This window comes from Balaenoptera borealis, assembly GCF_965194805.1.
Source record: "Balaenoptera borealis genome assembly, chromosome: 11".
Taxonomy (NCBI): Eukaryota; Metazoa; Chordata; class Mammalia; order Artiodactyla; family Balaenopteridae; genus Balaenoptera; species Balaenoptera borealis.
In genome coordinates this window covers 101,075,614-101,096,910 of record NC_138868.1, presented here as the reverse complement: position 1 = coordinate 101,096,910, position 21,297 = coordinate 101,075,614, and the positions used below count along the sequence as shown (strand labels likewise).

The window sequence follows — 21,297 nt, the reverse complement described above, 5'->3', positions numbered from 1 at the left end:
ATTAACAGCCGTTTAAATTAGAGATGTGGTTTGATGGAGAGACAGGAGCCTTCGTAGATCTTCACTCAAAGGAAACCGAGAAGAGATGATTAAGGATGAAAGCACACTAGGCTGGTGATGTGGCATCTACCCCCACCTGAGTAGGGTCTAGCACCGCTATTAAGTACTTTACCCAAATAATGTGTGCCTACTTTTCCCTGATTCAATATTCATGACCCACTCCTTCCTCCTCCGCCCCTTTTGAAAGCGTAATGGAGGAAGGAGGACTTGGTGCTCTACACGAAGTGATGAACAGGAGGACAATGGCAGACCACCAGCCTGCTTGACCACTGCCTCCTCAGCAGGACTGATCCAGAACATCTAGGGTGATGACCTACCTGGCTGCAGGCTTCCCTGAGACCTCGGAGTGAAAAGACAGATGCTCTGGTGCTCCTGCACGGCCGAACCTGAAGGAGACCCACCTGGTCTGGGAACAGATCCTGCAGAACAGAGACCAGATTCCTCATGCAAATGCCAGCTTCACCTCAGTCTGTGGGGACCAGTGTGTGCAGAGGCCACACAAGCTAACCAGGGAGCAAAACTGCAAGGGCGAGGGCAGCGCTTGGATAAAGAGAGGGTGAAGACATCCAGGATGAGGCTGCCCATCCCAGCCTCTCTTCCTGTTTTACGTGCAGCCTCGTAATGCCTCAGATTCCTTAGACCCCTAACCCTAAGTGGTCTTAGGGGTGCCATCGTCATTGTTCCTCTGAATTTGTCCCTTAAGAGAAGAACATGGGGCATCACACCAGGTACAGCGGACAAAGCAAGACCTACCTGCCCATTGGGAAAATGAGCCATGGAAAAAGACCATCTTAGGGAAGGATGGGGACAATGTGTCCCTCAAGCAGTAAAGCCCACTTTGTTCAGATTTCTGCTCCCCACTTCTGCTAACAACCCTCATCTTCACTCTAAACATAAAGAAAATAATCCCCAGAATCAGGGTCATATCCTTTGGAAAGTGCACATACACCAACACTGCTGTAAAAATGAAAAGCATCAAGGTGTCTCTCTCATGTTCATACTCTATAAACTTATTTTTCTGACTTGCAGCATCTAACTCAAGGAATCTAAAGAGAAACATTCTATGACAGAAACAAAATAAGACAGGCCCAAATAAGTCCGGGGCTGACAGCACTGACATTTACGTATTAAGTGAATGAGGAAAGCAAAATAAGAATAAAGTGAGCTGACATCAACTGAAGTGCGTAGAAGATTTTTCTGGAGTCTAAGTTTTATCAGAGCAACTCATAGTGCAGAAACTTTAGTACACCCTAGTTTTGACTCTACAAAGAGTAATTCTTCCCCCCATCCCGCCCCCCAAGTCCCAAAATAGGACAGAAATATATAGAACACATGGCGGTGCCCCTCCACATCCTCCTCCATTCACCTTGGTGACTTTTAGGCAAGTTTTTCTGGGAGACTCGAAGTGTACACAGAGTTAGTTATAAATAGGGTTTTCTTCAAACTGTTTTGAAACAAAGTTTCAAAGTATTCACAGTGTCAGAGAGAGTTATTGCCAGCTTGCGCTCACCATGGCGTGGGGAACATCAGAAATATAGGCTTTCCACGTTTTTTACTAATTGACACCATCAGGGAAGTGCACCAAGATGAAGCATTGGGAAAATAAACTATAAATTTCCAACGTATGTCCAGTCCAGGGCCAGATGAAGGGAGGTGCATGCTGTATGAGCTGCCAAGAACTTTCAGGTTCAGAACAAGGGTCCAAGCAAGACGCAGTCTTGGCAAAAGCTTCTTCCTCTTAATTTCAAATTCGCGAGTATGTGCAGGGAAATGTAATCCCTGTTTTTTTTTCTGAGACACTTTCCCTTTCTAGAACATCCAAGCCCTGCTTTACAGGCACGTACCACATGAAAAAGGAGCTAATCACGTGGAGGAAACTTTCCTGCCAAGCAAGGAAGTTACACAGCAGTAAGAAGTTGTGTATTGTGAGGTGGGTACTTCAAGAGGTCTTTTGCTCATCTACATCCTGCAGTCCCACAGTGAAATACTTCTCTGGCCCCTAAAAATGTACAGAATGATAAAGATAAAAGTGGGGACTAGGGAAGGAAGAAAAAAACCGGACACTGCTGAGCACTTAGTATGACCCAGAACGTGCTTAAGAAATTTACATGTGTTGTTCATTTCATTTTTGCAACAACTGCTATGAGGTCAATTATCTTTTTCACTTAAAGATGAAGACCCTGAGGACCAGACGGGTTGGGTAGACTTCTCCAAGGTGGAAGGGGCTGAGGGAGGATTAGGATCACAATGTATCTAATTTTGAAGCCACTCTGTTTCCACTCTACAATACTGTCGCCAATGGCAAGGGTCTTTAGAAACCACAGAACCAAACACCATGGAAGTCACAAAACAGTGGAAACAAGAATCTTGATTCTTAGCTCAGTCTTATTTCCCATGATAGCAGAGTGTGTTTGCTTCAAAATGTTTGTTTGCTCCATGAAACTTCTAAAATGAGTCTAGCATTCTCCTGTTAACAACACTTAACTCAATGCCACATGCAGTCAGACACAAGCCATACTATACAACAGCGATGGCAGTAAAGGGGATCAGTTATATGGACCATATACATATTTACATATTTACTTGTGCCCAGTATACTATAAAGATCCTAGGGTTAAAAAAAAAAAAAAATCCATACAGGCAATAGCCTCAGCCTGGCCTCCTAACCCCACTCACAATACCCTCCGCCTACCTTCTACCCAATAACACTATTATCATTAGAAACTAAGAAGACACTGTCAAGGCAGAAACAGACATAAACAGATATTCACATAACACAACAGAGAAGTGGTCTGAATTCCCACAGTGAAGGTAGAACGCTTCGTCGGCAGCCTCCTTCCCTGATCACTAACACAAGTGCAAAACCTTTCCCTGGCCCCAAACTCGGTCTAACTTGTCTCCCTACTTCTAGTCTAAGCACAGAGCCCACCAACCTTGTTCCCTTCCCCTGCTTTTCCTTTTAGTCACCCCCACCTACAGCTAAATCACTTTTTCATCCACACCACATATTCCATACCATCTTTTCAACACGTCCCTTCTTTGGCGTCCTGTGGAATCCTGCTTAATGAGCAAACTCCCACATGGCTGCAAATCCTTACGCCAGCATTCTTTCCACCTCACTGTCAAATGGAAATGTGGCTTTCCCTTAACTGTAACTAGCTCTCAAACCCCTTTCCCGAAGCTGCTTTCTCTTCCCTGACCACAACTCAAAAAAGGTCACACTTGCTTTCAACCTACCTTGCAGAGCGTTGTCCTGCCGCCATCGCTGGAGAGCCCTTCTCCTTTGCAAGTCTTTTCCCTCACTCCTTAATGTACCCTTCTGACCTTTAATCTGGAACACGTGCTCACCCGAGACTCCATGAGCACACATGAGCTTTTATTGATGACTGATGACCTAAGCCTCTCAGCATCTCAACCTCCTCAACATCAATGACCTTCACCTCCTTTCTGTTTCTCACAACAAAGCAGTGGCTCTCAAAGCATGGTTCTTGGACCGCTACCATCAGCATCACCTGGAACGTGTTAGAAATGCAAATCTCAGGCCCTGCCTAGACCTGTAGAATCAGAGTTTTTAGGGGTGGGGCCGGCAATCTGTGCTTTAACAAGCCCTCCAGGTGATTCTGATACACAAAAGTTTGAGAACCACTAATGCAGAGGATGGCCCCACCGTGGATCATGTATCAATCGGAGATTTTCAACTCTAAGACCTCCGCTTCGCGAACTTGTCCTCATGTTTCCTATTCTCTCAGCCTTGTTAATCTAATATTTGCCATGGTCTGAAGATCTAAAGCCTCTTCTGGCCTCACCTTCACCCAGTCTGGGCCCTGGTCAGCATTTCCATGATGCCGCTAAGCTTGCAATTGCTACTTAACTGGTTTCCCCTAAATTTGGACGTTTGGCACAAGCTATGAAATTGTGCTGATTGAATCCAAGCTAGCTCTCTTATCTGGACCATCGATGCTGGTTGATAACCACAGTATTCATTTCTTTAGCATTGGTTAATTTGTTCTTTACAGTATTTCTAAAATTTATCCACTTTCTTCAATACTGACATTTTCACCTTGTCTTCCACACTTTCAGCCACTTGGCTTGACTCTTACTTTACTTAAAAACAGAGGCACCTAATCAAGTTCCCTCCATTTCCACCCACTGCTCTCCAAATCCTCTCGAGAGCTGCTTCTCCCAAAGTAGAAGCATCCTACTCTCTTACGCTCTGAATCTTCTCCCTCATGACTCCACCAGAACCTCGCTCCTCAGGAATGCCAGTGGAATGTAGGGCCTCTAAGAAGGAAAGTTCAAGACCATGTCTTGCCAGAGGGCAGAGGAGGTTGTCAGTGATTAATAGTGTCATATGCCAGAAATAGATCCAAGATAATGAAACTGAGGAAAGGTTGTTTTGTTTGGGCCATTACTAGATAACTGGTTTCAAAATTGCTGTTTTAGTAGAGAGGTGAGGACAGAAGACAGATTGCAGGAGGTTAAGAGAATGAAGTGAGGATGTAAGGGTGTGTATGGCCCACTATTAAGAGAAATTTAGCCATGCAGCAAAAAAATGAGAGTAGAAATGTAGCTAAAGAGACTGAGGACTCAATGGACAGTCTTCTCTCCACCATTAGTGAGATCTGTGTTTGTTTTATGCAAAGGGAAAGCAGCCAGTAGAGAGGGACAGAATAAAGACACTGGAAGATGGGTTAATTAAAGGAGAAAAGTCCTGCAAGGGACACAAAAACACGGAGTAGACAGCAAAATTGGAGGGGTCTATTCATCAGGACTCTTGACTGCAAATGACAGTATATCTTCATCAACTAACTTAGGCTAAAACAGAAATAGACTGGCTCACATGACCAGCAAGAGGAGTGTTAACAGGATATAACTGTACCCAGAGATTTGATGTTTCTGGGGCCACTGTCTCATCTCTGCTGCACTGTATGTATCTTCCATACCCTCTCCCATGAAGACAAGCACAGACTACACCCATTCCACAGGCTGCTCCTGGTGTATATGTTTCCAACTTTTCCACCAGAAAATAGAGCATTTCTCCTCAGCTCTAGTCAAATGCCATCAAGACTGATTGGGCCCATCTGAGTTTCATGCCCAGTTCTATAGTCAGGGAAAGAGGAAGAAGCCAGAGTATTAGGATTCATTGTCCTCATTGGAAACATATGCATGGAAGAAGAGGAACTCTTCACTCTCCCACAGAAGGTATGATGCCTTGACCAACAGACTGGGAAGAAATGAAGTACAGGAGAGACAGTGTCAATTAGCCAGGGTCAGCCCCAGATAGGAACAAAGGCATCTCTCTGACACTAGGTTGGGTGTGAAGGTCTATATATGTGTGTGTGTATGTATATTATATATAATATATACATGTATAATGTATGTACATATATAATGCACATATGGGTGTATTTGTATATTTACATATACACATGCATACATATGTATAGTCATACAGTTGCAGAGGCATGTCACAGGCCAGGTGCTCTGAAAGCAGATGCTGAGACAGTTCGGTTTGCAAGCTGTTTATTGGGGATCCACACCTGTGCAAGGAAGGAAGCAGCTGTATCTGTCAGAGGACAAAGTAAAACTGTAATGCAGACCTCCTTCCACCCAGAGGGGCGCTCTGGAGTGAGTGTTGCTAGTCAGAGTTGTCTCACATCGATTAGAAATAGCTGGGCCAGGGGACTTCCTTGGTGGTCCAGTGGTTGAGAATCCACCTTCCAATGCAGGGGACGTGGGTTCGATCACTGGTCGGGGAACTAAGATCCCACATACTGTGGGGCAGCTAAGCCTGTGCGCCACAACTACTGAGCCCTCGCACTCTAGAGCCCACAGGCCACAACTAGAGAGCCCTCGTGCTGCAACTACTGAGCCCGCGCACTCTGGAGCCCACGCACCACAACTAGAGAGAAGCCTGTGCGCCGCAATTAGAGAAGGCCGTGCGCCACAACAAAAGATCCCACATGCCACAATGAAGATCCCGCGTGCCGCAACTAGGACCTGACACAGCCAAATAAATTTAATTAATTAATTAATTAAAAAAAAAAAAAAGAAATACCTGGACCAAAGTGCCAGGACCTTTATACACCTGTGTCACTCAGTCACTGGAGGTGGGCTGTCCCAGGGAAGGTATGATCTCAGGGGAGGTCACGCTCTCTATAGCTGAGGCAGAGTCAGAAGATGCCGACAGCTGAAAACTGCTCTCTGTATTCCCCAGAACAGGGCAGCGAGCCCTTCTTTAAAGAGGGATCTCGATGGTGCATCTCCATGTGTACCGTGCAAGAGTGGAAGAATAGAGGAGCTTTAGGGCAGCGAAACTACTCTGTATGATACTGCAGTGGAGGGTAGATTTCATTATACATTTCTTCAAACACATAGAATGTACAACACCAAGAGTGAACCCTAATGGTAACTATGGACTTTGCTTTTTTGTTTTTGTTTTTATTTAGTTTTATTTATTTATTTTTATACAGCAGGTTCTTATTAGTTATCTATTTTATACATATTAGTGTATATATGTCAACCCCAATCTCCCAATTCATCCCACCACCACCCCCGCCCTGCTTTCCCCCCTTGGTGTCCATAGGTTTGTTCTCTACATCTGTGTTTCTATTTCTGCCTTGCAAACTGGTTCATCTGTACCATTTTTCTAGATTCCACATATATGCATTAATATACAATATTGGTTTTTCTCTTTCTGACTTACTTCACTCTGTATGACAGTCTCTAGGTCCATCTACATCTCTGCAAATGACCCAATTTCATTCCTTTTTATGGCTGAGTAATACTCCATTGTGTATATATACCACATCTTCTTTATCCATTCGTCTGTCGATGGGCATTTAGGTTGCTTCCATGACCTGGCTATTGTAAATAGTGCTGCAGTTAACATTGAAGTGCATGTGTCTTTAGATTTATGGTCTTCTCAGGGTATATGCCCAGTAGTGGGATTGCTGGGTCATATGGTAATTCTATTTTTAGTTTTTTAAGGAACCTCCATACTGTTCTCCATAGTGGCTGTATCAATTTACATTCCCACCAACCGGGAAAGAGGGTTCCCTTTTCTCCACACCCTCTCCAGCATTTGCTGTTTGTAGATTTTTTGACTATGCCCATTCTAACCGATGTGAGGTGATACCTCATTATAACTCTTAGAGGAAAACATAAGAACGCTCTTTGACATAAATCACAGCAAGATCTCTTTTGACCCACCTCCTAGAGTAATGGAAATAAAAACAAAAATAAACAAATAGGACCTAATGAAACTTAAAAGCTTTTGCACAGCAAAGGAAACTATAAACAAGACGAAAAGACAACCCTCAGAATGGGAGAAAATATTTGCAAATGAATCAACGGACAATGGATTAATCTCCAAAATATAAAAACAGTTTATGCAGCTCAATATTAAAGAAACAAACAACCCAATCAAAAAATGGGCAGAAGACCTAAGTAGACATTTCTCCAAAGAAGACATATAGATGGCCAAGAGGCACATGAAAAGCTGCTCAACATCACTAATTATTAGAGAGATGCAAATCAAAACTACAAAGAGGTATCACCTCACACCGGTCAGAATGGCCATCATCAAAAAATCTACAAACAATAAACGCTGGAGAAGGTGTGGAGAAAAGGGAACCCTCTTGCACTGTTGGTGGGAATGTAAATTGATACAGCCACTATGGAGAACAGTATGGAGGTTCCTTAAAACAACTACCTTATGATCCAGCAATCCCACCCCTGGGCATATATCCAGAGAAAACCATACTTCAAAAAAGATACATGCACCACAATGTTCATTGCAGCACTATTTACAATAGCCAGGACATGGGAGCAACCTAAATGTCCATCAACAGAGGAATGGGTAAAGAAGACGTGGTACAATGGAATATTAGCCTTAAAAAAGAATGAAATAATGCCATGTGCAGCAACATGGATAGACCTAGAGATTGTCATACTGAGTGAAGTAAATCAGACAGAGAAAGACAAATATCATATGATATCGCTTATATGCGGAATCTAAAAAAAAGGGTACAAATGAACTTATCTACAAAACAGAAATAGAGTCACAGAGGTAGAAAACAAACTTATGGTTACCAGGAGGTAAGGGTGGGTGGGGGAGGGATAAATTAGGAGATTGGGATTGACATATACACACTACTATATATAAAATAGATAACTAATAAGGACCTACTGTACAGCACAGGGAACTCTACTCAGTACTTGGTAATGACCTACATGGGAAAAGAATGTAAAGAAGAGTGGATATATGTATGTGTATAACAGGTTCACTTTGCTGTAAACCTGAAACTAACACTACATTGTAAATCAACTATACTCCAAAAAAAATTAAAAAAAAAAAAAAAGCTGCTCGGTGGCTCTGCCTGAGAGTGAGCTAGAAAGAGAAAATGAAATTAACTAAGTTCACTTAAGAGAAGTTGAAACTTTGGGACAATATGCTCTGCTGCATCTTCCATGGGATTGAATTATGTGTCCATTGCCATTAAGAATGAAGGGTTTATCATTTCCTAATTACTTAAACACATTATAAAAAAATGTGTGTAAGGACCCTGTTTGATTCCAAGTATAGACAGGCCTCTGAAATATACCATGTTCAGAAGAATTTTAAATAATTTTTTGATGGTCCAGGCCCTATACAGATCACGTAGAAAACCTGACCTCTGACCACTGTTGTAAATCAAGAATGATTAATTTAATGTTTCTGTCCTTCTATGTAATGATCCATGGCAGATATGGTTCTGACCACTCCTGTTCTGAGCACTTGTTAGTTCTACTCAGTCAGTAAACATTTACTGAATACCCCACTATGTGCTAGATGTTAGGCTGGGCCCAGGAGAAACAATGGTTATTAACACAATGTTGCTTATCTTCAAGAAAACCTCGGTTTAGTATGTGAGATAGGCCCATAATCGGTAACCACAATACAGTGTGCCAAATATTAGGATTATGAAGGCATACTGTTCGTAGTATGTGTTCAACTAGTCAGTCATATCATACTACTATAGTAGGAGAGATGGAAGAGAAGGTACATTAATTGAATGTCTACTGTTTGCTCTATATTTTATATAGGTCATCTCATTTACTCTTCACAAGAGTTCTACACAGTAGATATCACTTGCCCCAGGCTCTGTGGCTCAAGGAAGAAAGTCACTTACCCAGGGGTAGGTGTTTAAAAAGTCTGGACTAGGATCTCTCTCTCCAAAGCCCAGCTATTTTCCAAATACCCTGAAGCCTCCTGGGGTGCTACATTTATTTGTATATGTCTGTCTCTTAGAATGGGTTGTATTCATTTTAGGGTGAGAATCTTGCCTACCTCATTATTTTCCTCCTATGCCAAAGTATACTGATTAGTTGGTCAACAAATACGCATTTCATAACCAAAATGTAGTACAAGTTTCACAAAAAGATGTTCCCTAGAAGAACATAATTGGCATTGAGTTATTATTTGTAAGAAAATTAAAATGAATGAAAGAGAGACTGTATCAATGAATCAATGAATGCATGAATGAAGGCTGAACTTGCTTTTGGCTCAGGGCACTTGCGTTTGCAGGTCCCTGGTTGGGGATTGTCTTCCCCCACATTTTTACATGACTTGCTTCCTCAACACTCTCTTCAGTTCCCAGCTCAAGTGTCACCTTATCAGCACCACCTTCACTGGCCACCCTATGTAAATAGCAACTACCCCTCCAGCTGTCACCTCCACCTCCTGACCTGCTCCAGTTTTTTTTCACAGCACTTTACCACCCCTGACATACAGTATATTTGCCAGTTCATTCATCCTGTCCCTCCACAGGAGCCCACACCCCACGTGAGCAGAAGCCTTTTCTGCCCTGTGTGCTGCTGCAGCCCCGGTGTTGTAAGTGCTCAATTAATATCTCTTCCAGGAATGAACTTGACTGTTAAACACAGTCATAGAGATCAAATTCCTTCCTTACCTTTTCTCTTGTTTTGCCTGGAAAAATTAAATAATTTTATCAACGCTTTAAACAGTGCTGTGTTCCAAAAGTATATCATCTTTCTGTGAAAAACCTATGAGGTTATCTTTTCTTTTATGTCTTTGTCATGTGCACAGAGGATGGGGTTTTGTTGGGATATGTCACTGCTTTTTCCCATCTGCAGAAGTTGGAGATAAAACAGCATGTCCAATCTCTCCTCAGTGAGTTGAAAGGTTAAAAGAAGTGCTTTCTACCCCCTAAGAGGAAGGTGTTTTGACACTCTCCACTTCTACTTTCCTCCTCATGACTCGATTTTGGTGGTGGTTTGGAAGTTAAGTGAAAGATTGTTTTAGCCACTATAATATTGGAAGAGCGAAAAGAAACTCTGAAGGTTAATATTTACTAGCAGGACAAAAGAGTTGCAAACAGCTCAATTGGAGTTTTCCCTGTCTCCTGCAGATAACTCACAATCAAAATTCTTTCACTGTAAAGGAGGGCCCTTCACTATCTCATGCAGGCTCTTTTTTTGTCTTAGATAATTAGAGAAAGTACTCGTTTCAAGATAGCATTGAAACATAATACCATAATAATATTCATTGCAATGGAATTTTACCTTTATGATAATATTATCTAGTGTGGCAACCAATCTCATTCCCCAATTCTCTGTGTCTCTAATTACTTGGAGAAACATTCTAACATTGTGATATTTAAGAGTAGGTCCTATGTGACTAGGGTGTTAACAGACTTTAATGCAGAACCTTTGGGATTAAAATAAACGATGAGCTACTAAGTGCACACTCAAAGCTGAAATAGTAATAATACTTTATCTGACACTCCACTTTTCTCACTTTTTCGTCACCACCCTCTCTGCAGTAGAAAAAAGTCAGAATTGGAAATTTTCCCCAAATTACAGGAGAGATTCCAAGATCAATAACATCTTACAGTCACACAGCTAGAGAAGATACGGCCAAAACTCGAGCCCGGGTCTTTGGGCTCCGATGACCTCCTCAACTTGCTCTCAACAGCCCAGAAAAATGGAAACTGTGCCATGCACTATAGGCTCTCCCCTTCAGGATCTAATTGCTGGATCTCCAAGTCAATAACATATCACAGTTTGGACCATATTGAAAAAAGGAAGAATTTGTGGAGACAATTCAAGATGAGAGCAAAACTGGCAATTGTGACCCAGCCCAGGCCTGTGACTTCTGGGGAGAAAGCCCTGAATCACATACTGAACAGAGGGAAGCAGAAGTCCCCAAATGAGCTAGCTGCCAGAGCAGGCTGATTTGGGGTCCGGCCAAGCATTTACTCTGAAACCCTCATGGATTCAGCAGTAAATCATTGTTTCTCTTCTTAAATTCTTTCTCCGCAAAGAGGAGTTATTTCCTTTATGATTAATAGTCCCCCGAAACTATTCATGTGGGTGCATTTCTTTATCGCCTCTCTCTCCTCTCTCTCTCTCTCCCTCCCCACCTCCTCCCCCCTTTCCACATCCCACCTCCCTCTTTTCCCCTATTTTGCTCTTTTTATCACAGCTTTTAAATCCTCATTCTTGCTTGGGATATTACTTTTTATTACTGCGTTAAAAATTACCACAAAGTTGGCATCTTAAAGCAACACAAATTTATCATCTCGAGGTCTCTACATGTCTGAAGACTGGGCAGAGCATGAATTCTCTGCGTAGGGTCTCACTGGGCTGAAATCAAGGTGCCAGCTGGGGCTGCAGTTCTCATCTGGGTCCTCTTCCAAGATCACTGGTTGTTGGAAGAATCCGTGTCCTTGAGGCCATTGGACGGAGATGCCCCTTTTCCTGCTACCTGTCAGCCCAGAACTGCTTTCCCTGGCAGTTCCTTGTCATCTGCCCCCACTGTCCATTCACAACACGGTGTTTGCTTCCTTCCAGAGCAGCTGGAGTCTGTCTTTCTAACCTCCTCTTGTACAACCAGTTGGAGAAAGCTCTTTCCTTTTAAAGGACCAATGTGATTAGGTCAGGTCATCCACTGTGCCATGTAGCATAACCTAGTCACTGGAGTAAAGCCATCATAGTTCCAGCCCCAGCGCTGACGCAGGGCATGCGTACAAGGAGCATGGGAAATCTTGGGGGCCATCTTGGAATTCTGCCTACCATATTTAGCTTCGTACTCCATTTCTGTAGCATGTTGTACACATCAAAGTTTTTTCTTTTTCTTTCCAGGACACGATTCTGCCCTCCTATTTGAACCACTCTTCGTTTGTCCTCTGAGAAGCCAGTTTCTTGAATCTCCCCTTTCTCCTTCCACACTTCCCGAGCTTAGAGGGTATGATATTGTATTACTTATATTACTTATCTCTCCTCCATAGGACTTAGTACCGTGTCTTACCAGCGAAGATGTTCATTATATATTTGTGGGATGAGATCGGATTGGTTCGAATCATTGCATGTCTTTGAGAAATTAGGCATTTAGCTAGCAGACTTTTTTTTTTAAACATCTTTATTGGAGTATAATTGCTTTACAATGGTGTGTTAGTTTCTGCTGTATAACAAAGTGAATCAGCTATACATATACATATATCCCCATATAGACTGCTTTATTGCACTTCCAGGCCTCAAGGACTGAGCAACAGTCATCTGAACCTCTGGCAGGCAGCTCGCTGGACTGACACTGCAGTTAACTGTCTAGGTTGCTAGGAGAGAGCTCCCAACCAACTGACGATTCTATGATTTCATCGAATGCAAGGGGCGGTCAAGAAGGATCAGGGGGGAAAAGGCCTCTTTATAAAGAGTGCATTAAACTCTCTACCTCTTTTCCATTTCATGCTCACTCATTGCATTTTTTTTTAATGTACTTTAAAAATCTTTTTGAAAGCAACGTCTTTTCTATTCAAGTGGAATAATATGATTCACCCTGCACTGCCCATGGTCCCTACTGTGTGTGCTTCCAGGGGATATAGCAAAGGGCTACTTTCCCTTACAGCCTTTGATCTGTTCCTTCTACATCCTATAATTTCCATCCACACCCAAGAGCCAAGTGCTGTGTGGGGCTAATTAAACACTATAATTATCCATGAGTTATGGCCCAGAAGCAGAGAGAAAATCTAACACATGTCTGATTGTAATATCAGGTAAATACTCAAGATATGTGACTGGTGAAATGCAAAATATTCTGTTCATTTAATATTCATGATGAATAGTGAATTAGTCTAATCACATTAGCTATTCTATTCATTTATTAGGTGAGAGTGATTAGATGTGAATAGCTGTGGAAAAAACCCTCTCAAGTTGCAAAAATTAGACTTCTATAGTTTTATTATGTTTATTTTCAACTGAGGGTAATTGTCTGTAGATTTCTCTGAGACTAGTCTACACCCCTCCCTTATCTTTGCCCCTTGAAAAACTGAGTGCAGATTACAAGGGTAGAGAGAGCAGATGAGACAATGCAGATCTGGCATACAAATGCTCATATAGATTGTACAAACATGTGAAAATATTGCATACCAACAATGCACTTCCAAGGATATAACCATACTCTTTTTTCTTTTATTTTTTTATTGAGGTATAATTTACATACAATAAAATGCATAAATCTTGCCACTATGGAAAACAGTATGGAGGTTCCTCAAACAGCTAAAAATAGAACCACCATGTGATCCAGCAATTCCACTCCTGGGTATGTGTGTATGTGTATATATGTATATATATATATATATATCCAAATAAAATGAAAACACTAATTCAAAAAGATATGTGCACCCCAGTGTCCACAGCAGCATTATTTATAAGAGCTAAGATACGGAGGCAACTTGAGTGTCCTCAACAGATGAATGGATAAAGAAGATGTAAAAAAAAAAAAAAAATAGAAATGAGAAGAAAATCCAAAAAAGAGGGGATATATGTATACATATAGCTGATTCACTTTGCTGTACAGTATAAACGAACACACTATTGTAAAGCAACTATACCCCAATACAAATTAAAAAAAAAAAAAGAAACTAGAAAAAAATACACACACACACACACACAATGGAATGTTACTCAGCCATTAAAAAAATGAAATTCTGCCATTTGCAACAATCTGGATGGACTTAGAGGGTATTGAGCTGAGTGAAATAAGTCAGACAGAGAAAGACAAATAGTGTCTGTTATCACTTATATGTGGAATCTAAAAAATAAGACAAACAAATATAACAAGACAGAAACAGACTCACAGTTACAGAAAACAAACTAGTGGTTACCAGTGGGGAGAGGGAAGGGGGAGGGACAAGATAGGGGCGGGAATTAAGAGATGCAAGCTACTATGTATAAAATAAATAAGCAACAAGGATATATTGTACAGCACAGGGAAATATAGACTTTTTTTTTTTTATTCTCAAGAAGAAAAAAACCCACCATATTTATTTAGTTTAACATTTACCCAGATCTAAAGAAAAAGATGTCAAAAGATAACCTAGGACATATACCTACGCATGCACCCCCTGACCCAGATAACCTAAAAGAAAAAAATAAGGGCAAAGTTCTGTCCAACAGATAAATTTATCTTCGCTTCTGGAAGATGTTTCCACGTCCTCTCCCTCTTGCGGCCTCTTGGGCCTTCAGAATAGCAGCCTTTCCCCGACCGGCCCTGAGCCTTGGGTTTATTTTTCGTGCTCTTTAACATGGGTGCGTTTTTCAGCACGTCAGGCAAAATCAGAAAGTGGATCTTGCTGCCATGGATGTACACCTGCTCCAGCTGTGCCACTCGGCCATCTCTGTACGTGACTGTGATGTTGGACATCTGGCAGTTCATGTTGTCCTCGGCTTCAATGAGCTTCCCTCGATACACCTCACCAGTGTTCATCTCCCATGTCACGATGTGACCCTCAGCCTCATGTAGGACTTTAATCGCATGCCAATAGACATCTCGGCAGGAAGAGAGTTCGGCTCTGGTCTCCTCTTCCTTTCTGGTGCGGAGGTGACTCTTGCGACTGTGAAGGCGTGAGGCGAGTGAATGGCGGGTCCTGCCTAGACATTATTTTGCACTAACTTTAAACGGAGTATAATCTATAAAAATATTGAATCACTGTGTTGTACACCTGAAACTAATATGATATTATAAATCAACTATATTCAATAAAAAAATAAAACTTAAGTGTACAGCTCAATGAATTTTTACCTAAATAGATGCCCATATAAGATACAGTTCAAGATCCACATTTCCTAGAAATGTTCCCTTGCTCCCCTTCTCAGTCAATACCCACTGCCTCCCCAGAGGTAACCACTATTCTAACTTCCATCTCCATACACTGGCTTAGCCAGTTCCTAACTTCATCCAAATGGAATCATACAGTCCCATAATACTTTTTAAAGAACTGTATGTATAAAGTCAATTTAATAGAGAAAAGCAAAACAAAGGGGAAAATCTATTATCCCACCACCACCACCACCAAAAATGAAAAAAAGAAAACCTTCAACATTAAAACAATTGATATATACATATCATTAAATATTTCAGACACGACAGAAAAGTATTTGGGAAAGCCCTCACTTCTCAAGAGTTGTTTATTACTAAGCAAACCCTGCTGGATCTTCCCCATTGGTTCCTTCAGATCCCCCCTCCATCCCTCTGCAGCCTTCTCTGGGCCCCTGGAGGCTGGCCTTTGTGGACTACATCAGTGGCTCCTGGCTACCTTGTGTCTACTTGGGAACTGAAAAGGACAGCACTAGGCCATAGATGGGAGGGCAGCAGTGAGTTAGGTGGGCATGTCCATTCCCCTGACTCTCCCTGCTTCACCTCAGGCAGCCTCTCCTAAAGCTAGCTGCTCTCCCCAAGAGTAGGAATGGCCTTTCCCCTTGACTCTTAGGCCAGGCTGCTTACACTTCCCAGCTTGGGCTTGCCCCTGATTGCTTCAGCACCTCTGGCTGGCTTTCCTTCATCCTTCCCACGCCTTTGTAAATAACCCCTTCATTAAACTCTACTCCATTTGAATGTGCTGTCTTCTGCCACTGACTACCATCCACATTAAGTTTTAAATAGGGTTTTTAGGAAATACTTTTGCATCCATCATGTGCATAGGCTATACAGTGCTTCATGGGTGATAAACTGTTTCTACAGGTTCGCTTTATTAGCTACCTCCTTCTAATCAAAGGACACTTACATCATTCACATCCCTAATTCATCCAATCTTTAAGCAGAACAAGGAGACTTGTCTTCAGGCATGAGCAGGTAGAACCAACATCACTACAGTGGAACTGAAGCCCAAGGCAGATGAGAAAATAGTCAGAAAACAACTAACTTATTTTAAGTGTCCAGATCCCTAAATCCAGACAAACTGCATCCTGGAGTGTGAAGATACTCAGAGGTGCTGTCAGAGCCACCATCTTTTTTAAAGAACTGTGGAAAGAACCAGAGATGTTTACTGTGAAGTAGCAAAGACCTGAGAGGAGGGGACAGGATAGCTCTCTAGGGATGAGACCATCTCTGAGGCTCCAGAGGATGGGTTCACAGCCAGGGGGTGGAGGTTACAGTGAATGTGGCTCATGGCCTGTCAATTTCACTTCATTCATTCACTTATTCAACAAATAATTACTGAGAATCTACCACCTGCTGGGCACTGTACTCAGTGCCAGTATAATAAATATAACAGTAAACAGAGACAAAGCTCCTGATGCCATAGCTTGTTTTTATGGGAATAGGCAATAAGTAAATAAAGGAATATATCATACATCAAGATTGATAAGTGCCGTAAAAAAGTAAATCCAGGTAAAGAGGGTATAAGGAGGTGAAGGAGGGCGCTCCCTTTTATATAGTGTGGTCAGGTTCAGATGTCTGAGAAGGTTTCTTCTCTGAATGATCCACTTAGATATCTGGGTGGTGGGGTGGAGGTAGGAATTCATGTGGATACACAGGAGAAAAATGGTCCAAGTGGAGAGAACAGAATCTACAAAGGTCCTGAGGTTGGTGCATATTTCACCATGTTTGGGGAATAGCAAGGAGATGATGACTGAAGTCAGACCATCATACCCAGCGGTGAATAAGGAAATTGGTAGAAACTAAGCTTCCACCTTAATCTGCTGGAGACAGATTGTGTAGGGTCTTGGGCCCTTAATAGTACTTTGCCTTTTACTTTGAGTGAGATAGGAAGCTATTGGAAGATACTGAGCAGAAGAGAGATATGACTGTTTTAAAAGGATCACTCTGGATCTTGTGTAGAATAAACTATAGTTGAGTGGAGGAGGAAGTACGGAGACAGTTAGGAGGCTGTTAACCCCCATGAGAGAGGATGGTGAGCTGTACTAAACTCAGGGTGTCAATAGAATGGTGAGAAGTAGTTGTTAGATTGGATATATTTTTGAAAGTAAAGTCAATAGCATTTGCCATTGAATTGGAGGTAGGATGTGATAACAAATGATGTGTCAAAGATGATCTCAAGGTTTTAGAGAAGAGAAAATTGTAGCATGTAATTGTCATTTATTGAAATAGGAAAAACTTCACAAGAGCAGATTTCAGGGGAAAATAAGAAGTTTGGTTTGGGATGTGATAAATTAGAGACATCAGTTAGATATCCAAGCAGAGTTGTTAGGGAAGCAATTGGCTATATGAGTCTGGCTTTCAGGAGAGAGGGCCAAAATGGATATAGAAACTGGGGAGTTATCAGTATATGAATGGTATTTAAAATCATGGGATTAGATGAATCCCTCTTTCCCACCCCTAAATTTGTGTAAACTGAGAACTGAGCCCTGTGGCACTCAAAGATTTTGAGGTCATGAGGAGGAGAAGGAACCATACCAAAAAAAAAAAAAAAAAGATTGAGGAGGAACTGCCGGTGAAGTGGGGAGAACCCAGAGGGAGTGGTACCCCAGGGACTAGTGAAGAAAGTGCTTCAAGTGATCAACTGTAGCTAAGGTTGCTTACAGTAGACCAAGCAAGATGGTGCCTGAGACATATATCCAGGGTAAACTCTAGTTCAAAAAGATACATGCACCGCAATGTTCATAGCAGTGCTATTTATAATAGCCAAAACATGAAAGCAACCTAAATGTCCATCGACAGATGAATGGATAAAAAAGATGTGGTGTGTATATACACATATATATGTGTGTGTGTGTGTATGTGTGTGTGTATATACACACATATCACTCAGCCATAAAAAAGAATGAAATAATGCCATTTGCAGCAACATGGATGAACCTAGAGATTATTATACTAAGTGAAGTAAGTCAGACAAATACCATTTGATATCACTTATATGCAGAATCTAAAAAAATTATACAAATGAACTTAATTACAAAACAGAAACAGACTCACAGACATAGAAAACAAACTTATGGTTACCAAAGGGGAAATGGGGGGATGAATTGGGAATATGGGATGAACAGATACACACTACTGTATGTAAAATAAACAACAAGGACCTACTGTATATCACAGGGAACTATATTCAATATCTTGTAAAAACCTACAATGGAAAAGAATCTGAAAAAGAATGTATATATATATATATATATATATATATATATATATATATATATGACTGAATCAGTTTGCTATACACATAAAACACTGTAAATCAACTACACTTCAATTAAAAAAAATAAATTTTTAAATTTTTAAAAAGAAATTTCAACATACCTTAAAAAAAAAAGATAGTGCCTGAGAATCATCTGTAACTTCTGGCAACGTGAAGTTCTTTTGTGACTGTGACTAGAGCCATAGAGGAGTCATGGGAACAAAGACCCACCTGGAGGGAGTTCAAGAAAGAGCTGGAGGGGAAATGATGAGGCAAGAATGTATAGACAACTCTGTCAGTGGGTTTTGCTGTAGTGAAGAAGACAGGAATGGGGTAGTAACTATAAGGGGTGTGGGGTGAAGGAAGATGCTTTGGGTTGGTGGTTTGGCTCAAAGATGGGGACTATTCCACCATGTTTTCAGGTGGCAGGAATGATCCAGTAGAGCAGTGTTACATGTTGATATGGGGGACAGAGGGGAAACTGCTCAGGGCACATCCTTGGATAGGGGAGAGGATAGGAGTCCTAGTGCACAAGTAGGAAGGGTTCTGTAGAGCCAACCAAAGTCATTCTTAGCTTATCTGCTTTATATTTTGCAGTTCCACAGAGACTTTGACCAGTGGAAACATGAGTCTTTAACTACTGATGTAAAAAAAAAAAAATTGATAACTATTTGCTTTATTTATCCCTCACATGTTTTTCTGAGCCATTTTACCCCCATCTTTCTAATAAGGAAGGCTCATAAAAGTTATATGACTTGGGATTAACATATACACACTACTGTATATAAAATAGATGATCAAAAAGGACCTACTGTATAGTACAGGGAACTCTACTCAATATTCTGTAATAACCTATATGGGAAAAGAAGCTAAAAAAGAACGGATATATGTATATGTAGAACTGAATCACTTTGGTGTACACATGAAACTAACACAACATTGTTAATCAACTATACCCCAATTAAATAAAAATTAAATTAAAAAAATAAAAATAACAACAACAACAACAAAAGTTATGTGATTTCATCAAGTTCTCAAAGCTTTTATGAAAACCAGGTCTCAAACTAGTTCTGGCTGATTCCAAAGACCATAAATGTTCCACGACATCGGAGCCTAGAATTCCCCCAGAAGGTCCACCAGCTAACGAGAAAGGGACAAGATCATCTTAAGATGCCAGGCAAAGAAAAGCACAACTATGTAAACCTAGAGAATCCCACACACAAGCATTGATGAAGAAAGAGTAAGTTACAAGCCTGGCCCCTATGCAGTGAAGCCTTTGGGGAAGATGTGGTTCACTTGATGGATGGTAAAGGCAGAGAGTGATGGAGGCATCAGTATTTGACAACATTATAGGAAGATCCTGAGAGGAGCTGGTCTCCAAAGTAGGGCTGATGAGTCCCGTGTGGATGGGAGGGAGCAAATGTTTCCACTTGAAAGTGGGGTGGTGGAAGTTGAGAAAAGCATCATGGGGCTTCTTTGGGTTTCCAGTCACTTCAGTGAACACTTATTAAGCCCCTACTATGTACACAGCACAGGATTTCATGTTCAGGAAATGAAGAAGAGCAGTCCTCCTTCCAGAAGTTACACAATGAACAACTCGAATTCACATAAGATTTCTAAATACCTGTATCAGTCAGTGTTCTCCAGAGAAGCAGAATCAATAATACATAAATAGAGATATAGATGATATATATAGATATAGATCAGATACATTTATTTCAAGGAATTATAGGGCAGGCCAACAGTCTAGAAACTCGGGCAGAAGTTGATGCTGCAGTCTTGAGGCAGAATTTGTTTTCTTCTCCGGGAAACCTCAGTTTTTTTTCTTAAGACCTTCAGCTGATTGGATGAGGCCCACCCACGTTATCCACGGCAATCTAGTTAATCAACTGTAGCTGGTAACCACCTTTACAAAATACCCATCGGGTCAACACCTGGATCAGTGCTTGATTAAATATCTGGGTACTCTAGCCCAGCCAAGCTGTTACATAATACTAAGCATCACAGTATCCTATCAGTTCCCAGTTTATTCCATAGAAGCCAAAAGCAGGTACTTTATTTTAGAGACTTTCGCCTTTTAGAATTTCGCTGTTGCCTGATCAGGTGTTGAGCTGTAGACCAGTGAGGGGCCGGAGGAGGGGCTGTCTCCAAGCCTTGGTACTGTTAAGGGTGGTTTATAAAGGTTCTAATTCATTGTAATTAATTTTTATTGTGCAGAGGCAGAAGGCTGGCGGAATGAAAGGGGGTAATTTCACAAGTCAAAATAACAGATAAGTAAATACAAATAGCCCCCAACTTCCCAGGAGCAGATCACCATCGCCAGGTCTCGCCACCCGGAATGGAACACAGCCCCGAGCCCCTGTTGCTCCTCACCCGGCACGCACACGCACACACACACACACACACACACACACACACACACACACACACACGAGATTCACCACGGGGTAAGTCTCATTTCAAAGCCGCTGAGCCGACGGCGCAACCTGACGGGGGTGACGTGGCAGCGGCTGCGTGCCGGAAGTGGCAGGCTGGGGTCCGCTTTGAGCATCCGCGTGGAGGGACAGGAGATGCAGAGGAGGACGAGGCTCTGGGCTGTGGGGTATTTTCTTTTTCGGAGGGTGAGGCAGGAAAGGAGGACCTGACTGTCTCCGGCCTGAAATCCTGTGTTGGGGTTTCAGGAGTCTTGAGTAATGACTGGTGTAGGTTTCTCATGGAGGACTCATTTATCTAGGTGCCAGTGGGTGAGCCTGGCTTCCCAAGCTTGAAAATTTAGATTTATTGGGTGCCAGAAATTGGACTGGACACCATTTAATAGGCC

General features: G+C 41.8%; 1 protein-coding gene across 1 annotated transcript; it reads right to left on the bottom strand.

The window, feature by feature from the left end:
* Positions 1 to 13,693: 13,693 nt before the first annotated feature.
* LOC309604862 (small nuclear ribonucleoprotein Sm D3-like) lies at positions 13,694 to 20,799 on the bottom strand. Its single transcript, XM_082339851.1, is given in 3 exon segments — positions 13,694 to 14,608; positions 14,610 to 14,874; positions 14,877 to 20,799. Coding segments are annotated over 3 exon segments (363 nt in total). The 5' UTR covers positions 14,890 to 20,799; the 3' UTR covers positions 13,694 to 14,523.
* Positions 20,800 to 21,297: the final 498 nt, after the last annotated feature.